At 39.2% G+C, this 7989-nt stretch overlaps 1 protein-coding gene across 1 annotated transcript in view; it reads left to right on the top strand.

Moving 5' to 3' along the window:
* Positions 1–7989, top strand: part of phlpp1 (PH domain and leucine rich repeat protein phosphatase 1) — a 71875-nt gene that overhangs the window by 36511 nt on the left and 27375 nt on the right. Inside the window, exons 2-3 of the mRNA XM_024273176.2 lie at positions 1592–1788; positions 2589–2714. Coding sequence (XP_024128944.1) covers positions 1592–1788; positions 2589–2714 — 323 coding nt within the window. The remainder of the gene's footprint in view (positions 1–1591; positions 1789–2588; positions 2715–7989) is intronic.

The following is a 7989-nucleotide window of genomic DNA, read 5'->3' as shown; positions in this document are numbered from 1 at the left end:
TTTTTTTTGTTCTATGTTTTACCAACACAAGTTAATGAATTACCAATTAATAAATTAATTGGTGTTAGTAGAGTCACTCTTTTGTTTTTTTGTTGACAAAAACTCTGGGGAAGGTTACTTTTATGTTATATTTCTCTAGATCCCCCTAGACAGAAAAAGGGCATAAATTAAGTTGGGGGCTCGTCCGGGATCTGTTACCTATTTGGATTAAATATTTTGTTGGTATTTCTTTTGGTATACTTGAGTTTTATAAAATTCTGGTTGTACTTTGATTAAAGTTTGGTTAGCTGTTCTCCTTTTGTACTTGAACATGGCATTTGAATTAAAGGACTTTGTTTTGGAAACAGTTAGAAGACTGTGCAAAAGCAAATTTGTTAGCTATTGACACGTACTATTATGTGTATATCCCCATAAACACACAAAAACTGGAGATCAAAAGCATTTTGAGGTAGAAGTTAATTGAGTAGGGGGTGCTCCAACCCTCAGGAAGACCTTGACTGGAGAAATCAGTTGAAGGTGGTGTAGGCGACAGTGTAGGAGTGTAGGCTGCTGCCAGTGCTGCTAATGCCACTAACCCCGATCGGGCGGAGGCAGGTGTGGAAGTTCCTGTAGCCGTAGCCGGTGCAGGGGCTCACCCAATTGTATTGCTCTAGGCTGGGGTTGCCACCCAAGATTTAAAACTCATCATCCTTTGGATGAAAGAGGTGGAGCTTGAGACGAAGGTTTGGGGAAAATAGCATTTTTACGCTATGCTGCTCCAGATCCCCTAGACCAGGGGTCGGCAGTCTTTACCAGTAAAAGAGCCATTTGGGTTTGTTTTCTACTGATCCAAACCTAGAAGGACCTGCATAGTTTTACTTTAACCTTTAGGATTTTGGATTGCATTCATGACCTTCTTTTTTTAATAATAAATATAAATTTTGTCTATATTTTGGCACAAATAAAAGCAAAAATATAAAAAGAACCTAGCATCTCTCAAAAAGTGTTTTTTTTTTTTTTTTTTTTGGTGGCAAAAGCTCAAATAACTTTTTGTTCTATTTCCCCACTTTGTCCTCGGCAATCTTACACTGCTGGGTTTTGTTATTTTAGTTTGGGGTTGGACCTTGGTAGTCTTCATTTTTGGGCTTTGTTTATTTGTTTTCTTAAGGTAGTTTTGGTTAGGCAGACATTAGCAGGGAGCTGCTGACTCTGACGGTCGACATGGCTAGGTCAGGAGTCTCCCTGACTTATTTTACGTTTGGCCAAGGAGCCACCATGGAGAGATGAAAGAACCACATGTGGCTCTGGAGTCGCTGGTTGCAGATCCCTGCCCTATACCAGGGGTGTCAAACTCCAGGCCTCAAGTGCCGATGTCTTAGATGTTCTCCAACCAACTTGAAGTTCCTTATTTGCCAAACACATCTGATCCAGGTAATCAGCATCAAATATGGCAGGATTTCTGGAGGCTTTTGAGTTTGATACCCCTGCCCTAGACCCAAAAAAGGGGCGTAACATTCTTTAAAAGCAGGACAGTAGACTTTAACGTGAAAGACTCATTTTTTGTTTTTTCAAAACTTTAATCGTCCAACATTGGCGCCTCTCTTTGTTACAGGTAAACCCCAAACCATTGAGAGCTCTGAGCGGGTGCAGCTGTCCGGAACCTACAACGTCCGGAAAGGGAAGCTCCAGCTCCCGGTCAACCGCTGGACCAGACGCCAGGTCATCCTGTGTGGCACCTGCCTCATCGTCTCCTCCATCAAAGAGAGCCAATCGGGGAAGATGCACATCCTGCCGCTCATCGGAGGAAAAGTATGTGAAATTCACAGAACTGTGACACAGTTTATACAAGTTTGTTTTTTATTTGTTTGTTTTGTCTTTTATAGGAAAGTTAGATAAAACTGGAAATGTTTATGAAGTGATGGCACTTGTGTTTCCTCTTCATGTTCCGTAAGGTTTACTTCTCATTTCAGCCTAAATTGAGGTCACAGAGAAATGATATGACATACAAACGTGCTTGTTTTTACCAAGCATGTTTTGTTCACTTCTGATTTGGAATCATGACCCACTTTTATGCGATAGATTGCTATAAAATTGTACCTTTTATCAGTTTACGACAGCGCGAGTGTATCAGCAAGATTCTTGAGAAAGTTTTATGCTATGTGTACCTAACACGAAAGGACACACAATACCCCACCACACCCGCTTTCTTAACCTTTCACTCACACGTGACTCTGCATGTGTTTGCAGTGCGAGTGTGTGTGTGTGTGCGTGCGCTAGTGTTCTATTCAGTCTCCTTTACCGGTCGGATATTCATTAAGAGAACATATGCTAGACTAAGACTTCCAAGTTTAATAATGTACCTTACAAGCGTTTGCTTGTGCCCTTCACAGGTCTGTACAGTCCATATATTTCTCAATTGGTGTGTTCTTTAATTAAAGTTTTGCCTTGCAGGTTTTACCATTATTTACCCCCCCCCTCTCATGTGGGAGCGATTTCATAAGACATCCGTTTGTCAGCGAAAGCAGCAGCTTTTTAGGTGTCTTTTGTGCCGGAGCTGGGATGTCAGCATTTCAAACTCAGATGTCACTCTTGTGTCTGTTTGACTGCAGGTAGAAGAGGTGAAGAAGCACAATCATTGTTTGGCTTTCAGCTCGGCGGGCCCTCAGAGTCAAACCTACTACGTCAGCTTTGACAGTTTCACCGAGCACCTGCGCTGGCACAGACACGCTGCCAAGGTATGGTGTGTGTGTGTGAGTGTGTGAGAGTCAAGTAAGAGAAAAGAAGCCCATGCTTCACTAAAACTGCTCAGGTCTCAGCGGCTTAAAGGAAAACATGAAGAACGCCCATTTTCAGGATGAAGTGGTTTCATTTTTAAAAGATTTAGTGGAAAACGAAGATCTTCTGGGCTTTACATTGTTCTTGGGATGTAATTTGAATCTTGTGTTGACATTATGTCATTGGTTATTCAGCATATTAAAGAATATGCAAAAAAAACAGTTTCCCATATGTTTTTGGTGTTTTCAACATTTTCTTGTGGCATTTTTCTAATGACATATATAGATAAAAATATTCCTTTTATTACTTTTTTATTCAAATTGTTATGGATCAGGGGTAGTTAAAATCTTGTAGCTCCCTGCTCTGCTCCATTCTGATGCATCCACTTTAAACAAACTAGATTTACTGGGCTGGTATCTGGCTCAAAACTCTCCCTCCAATATTGCTCGCCATTTTTGCTGCACTGGTAATGTTAGGTTGGGGTTGTAAAGAGCTATAAGCTAATGAGAGAACATGTAAAAAGATAGATGATGGGAAATGGAGGTGGGCTTACTCCGTGCCAACAGTTCCACCCACAGCTCAGAGGCAAATTTCTAATAAACTAGTGTCACTCTGCAGAAACTATGTCCTCAATCTTGCTTAAAACCCTCATAATCATAATTATAAAAACACTGGGAACGTTGGAATAAATCAAAATGTTGATTGGAGTTGGACTTTAAGGAAGTCAAAGCCTTCATAAATGTTGTCAGCAACTTTTTGATGTCTTGCTCTGATTTTTTTTTTTGGCACAACTCAAACAAACAAAGAGCTAACAATTCTTGCTATTTATTAATCTAACTAATCTAAAAAAATCCTTAAAATATTCTAATAATTCATTTTAAACTGTGATATTTCACAAATGGGGAGTTTTTTTTTTTAAGGAATTGGGCCAAACCAATAAGCTGAGTCTCAAACTGTATAAAAGCCTAAATCAGGATGTCAAACATTAAACTACATAAAGTTACCAGGAGGGAGTCCTAATTCTAAGAAGATATGTATTTAATAATTAGCCAATATATCAATAGCTTACAAGTTAAGTATGAACAAATCAAGACACTGAAACAATGTTATTCAGTGAGATGAGCGCAAAGGCAGGTTTGGTGAGTAAACGGTTCGCTTCAGTCCATGAATCAATGCAAACTACGCTGTATGTCCAAATATAATTGGCCCAACAGAGAAAGTTTGTTGAATTTGGGTCACGCAACAGCAAAAACAAACCAGAGTAAATTACAACACGGGGGAAATGGATTCACATCAAATTTATCAACAAAGTTCATCTTTGACTAAAGCTGAACTTACTCAAAAGCTGCTTAAAGACCATATACATATATATATATATATATATATATATATGTATAAACATCATTAATTTGAGGAAATACTGTAAGAAGAAGTAAATGAAACTTAGGTTATCATATAACTGTGAGATTGAATTTGCACAGATTGGTTTAGTATGTTTAGGGGTGCTCATACTGTGGCCCGGGGGCCATAAGCGGCCCGTTAAACTATATAATCCGGCCAAACTATGATAAATTATATTGATATTCCCAATTATTGTTTCATTTTCCCTGTATTTTAGGTGAACTCTCATAGATGGAGCAGTATAGAAACATTGACCTCCGTCTCGGTTCAGGAAGTTATTCTGCATTCATGTTGTTGTTTTTTTAAAGTTCATGTATAATTTCTGAGTCGGACAGACATTTTTCCAATAATTCCAACAGCACATGAATGCAGCATTTCTGTTTTTCTCTGATGGACATCGTCTCATTGGTGCAGTTGGCACTAAAATGAGAAAAAAAAGTTGGTTTTGAAATTAAAAACTCCAAAATGTTCTTTTTGAAAATATATTAATTTTTAATCAAAATTAGCATGAGTTTGATTATGAAAACACGCCACACATCTTTTTCTGATCTGGCCTTTCTGTCACATTTTAGAACCCTTTTGTGGTCCACAAATCAAAAAATTAGCCCAACAGTAGGTGGGATAGGCTCCAGCATCTCTGTGACCCCAAATAGTATTTAGCAGGTTTAGAAAATGTATGGATGAAAGGAAGGAATGATTGTAATGATTCATGATTCCCTGCAATTTTCCTCATCTACTGCACAACTAAAAAATGCATTTTACAGGTTTGGTGACTGTGTGTACTGATAATGAAATTTGCCATGCTTCACAGCCACTAAAATGTAAAATATAGGGCTGTCAGATTTGTCGTGTTAAAAACGCGTTAATCTGACATGTGCTTGATGCCGACAATTTTTTTGACGCATTAATCGCGGATTTTTCTCATACGTGCCTTTCCATACCGCGCTCGCGGGCGTCCCGCCCTTTAACTCACCGGCTGCTCTCACTAGATCACGGGCGGGTCTCCAACCAAAGAGCTGCGAGCTAAAACCGGCCGGCGCTAGGACCTGGATAGCTCCTGCACCCTAACCCGGCTCCGGTTCGCGTCCAGTACCACGTCTGGTGGTACCGGCTCGCGTCCGGCGCCGCGTCCCGAGAGCTGCGGACCCCCGGCGTTCCAAACAGCAAGCTCACCGGGGGACGTTCTAAATGTTCTGGAGGTTTAAGCGTGATCCAGCCCCAGCAGAGCGGTCTGTCTGCCGGCATATTCATGGCGTGAGCTCCGCTGGACACGTCGCTGCATCGAGCTGCAGCCAGAGAACGCGGCGGCAGTAAAAGACTGTCAAACTATCCACAGAGTATCCCGCTTTTCTCAGTCTTTAATGTTTTAAAAAACTGAAGTTAATTGGAAATGATAAATCTCTATTTCATTTATTACTGCAGTTCAGAGGAGGAAAAGATTTGGTCCTGAGAAAAAATGGACATGAAAGTGTTATGGAAATTTTATTTTGGATGTTTTTTATTTTATTTTACTGAACGTTGATTAAAGTTTTGAATTTAAAATGCCCTTCACTTGTGCTTGGGCTTTTGTTAGGCATTTTATGTTACAGCCTTTTATTGTTAAGAAAGTTTATCTCAATATAATGTTACAAAATAAAGTATTTCTGATGAAAACTATTAATTTTTTCATTCTTGTTTTCATAATTAATGTAGAACTGCTAAATTCCACGAACCACACATTTTTTTCCTTAAAAAAAGGCCACATGTAAATTTGCGATTAATCGCGAGTTAACTCTGGACAAAATGCAATTAATCGCGATTAAAAAATTTAATTGCCTGACAGCTCTAGTAAAATAATTTACATCACAATCTTAGATATTTTATTTAATATAACTATTGAACAAACAAGGACACAACTAAATCAAAATGAAGGATTTAGTAGTTTTTAACTCTTCAAAGCTTCTAAAGTCTATGATAGATTGATTTTCTTTTTGCTGCTCTGATCATGAACAAACAATCCTGAAGTGCATGAGGCTGCAAAAGGCCACAAATATGTTAATTACCCCCATGCCCGTCAGCTCACAGAAAAGTAACTAATTGGGTCCAAACAGAGAGAATTCTGGACCTGCTGCTTCCGTTTCTGTTGTGCTCAGCGTGCTGTCTTGAAAATAATGAATGGGGACCTATGGAGAACAGCAGGAGTTATCCATGTGTTTGCTATTGAGAGAAACATAAAATACGAATTTTTGTGATGGGATGATTCTACTAATAAAACCGCTGAATAGTTATCAAAAAAAATTTACACATTTTCCATGTTCCTAGAAAAAGATAAATCTTGATTTCAAATCATTCTGTTGCTAGTATGTGTCACCGTTTGGCCAATCTAGCACCTGAAACTAATAGATTTATTGATTTAAAGCTGGTCACATAATGATTAGGAATGGATGAAAAATTTGGCAATACAATGAAAAAAAATCTCAAAGATTTTAGAAATCATCTAAAAACCCACTTCAACTATATTTTTTATCTATTTTAGAACATAGTTCCTGCAGACCGGCCGTGCTTCATTAAGCTGTGTTCATACCGGACATGATTCGTTAACCTGTGTTCATACCGGACGTGATTCGCGCGGCCGAGGCGAGCAGTGTTAATGTAAAGTCAATGGTACAGACACGATCTGAGGTCTTGAGGTGCAATTAGAACAACGGATGCGGCGCCGCTAGAGTTTAAATATCTGAACTTAGGCGAGGGACCCCGCTTTGGAACAGTGATCGGCCGTTTTTGACCTGAACTTCTATCCATTTTTCTAACTTTCTGGGATTGCTGGAGGCCGTCCCGGCTACTGCTGGGTGAAGGCGGAGTACCCCCTGGACAGGTCTCCAGTCTGTCGCGCTCGTTCTCCATGCCGTCGGACAGAGATTCTCAGCGGTGAGGAGGCTGCCGGCTTGAGCCTCTTGAACTTTGTGATATTTTTCTTATTTTCAAGATAAATAAAAAAAGGTCTCCTAATTTTATTCTTGTTTTATTTTTTCCCTCTGGGGTTAATCCAGGACAGCGAACCTTCAAACTGGGTCACAGAGAGAGACAAAAAGACACAATTCAGACACAGAATCCAGAGTGAAGCTCAATGTATCGGGGGAGTTTCTGAATGATCTCATGAATCCAAACATCCATGAAACATAATTATTGATACTTTTTCAGGACTCTTCAAAATAAATAAATCTGATTTCTTAACATCATCTGTATCTTCCATGCGTTTTAAATGAGATAAACACAAACACCGCTCCATGTAGCGATCAGGCTGAAAACATCTGGTTGTAGCTCCGCCCACATACGGAGGCGCCCAGATTGAAATCCTCCTCCGATGAAAATCATGTTTTTTTGAGTTTTTAACATGTGTGTGTGGCATTTTTCTTAAAAACTTCACAATTAAAACAATATTGAGAACATTTTTTTATTAAAAAGATTGTCATAGGACTCTGAGTCTCCTGAGGACTTTATACTCTCTCCCGCTAGCTTACAGCCCCTCACACCCCCAAACGAACATTAGCGGTGCAAAAAAATGTTGAATAATATCAGAGCTATCTAGCTTTAAAGTTTTGAGCCAGTTGGTAGCTCAGATAGGAAAACAAATACGTACATGGATCTAGTCACCTAAAAGTGATGCATTTGAATGAAGGGGAAAGAGCATGTCGCCTGCCCAACATGGTTTTTGTCTTTTGTCTGCTCCTGATTCACAATGATATAGAAATCTAAAAATTATATTTTTAAAGCGTTCCCGGTGATTTTTTTAATCATAGTTTTGCCTTTTCAATAAAGAAAAACTCAGAAATGCATTTTCTTGTTTAATATTCT

Source organism: Oryzias melastigma, linkage group LG17 (assembly GCF_002922805.2).
Source record: "Oryzias melastigma strain HK-1 linkage group LG17, ASM292280v2, whole genome shotgun sequence".
In the NCBI taxonomy this organism is placed as follows: domain Eukaryota; kingdom Metazoa; phylum Chordata; class Actinopteri; order Beloniformes; family Adrianichthyidae; genus Oryzias; species Oryzias melastigma.
Note: the sequence above shows the minus strand (reverse complement) of the source record. Positions and strands in the feature narration are given on the sequence as shown.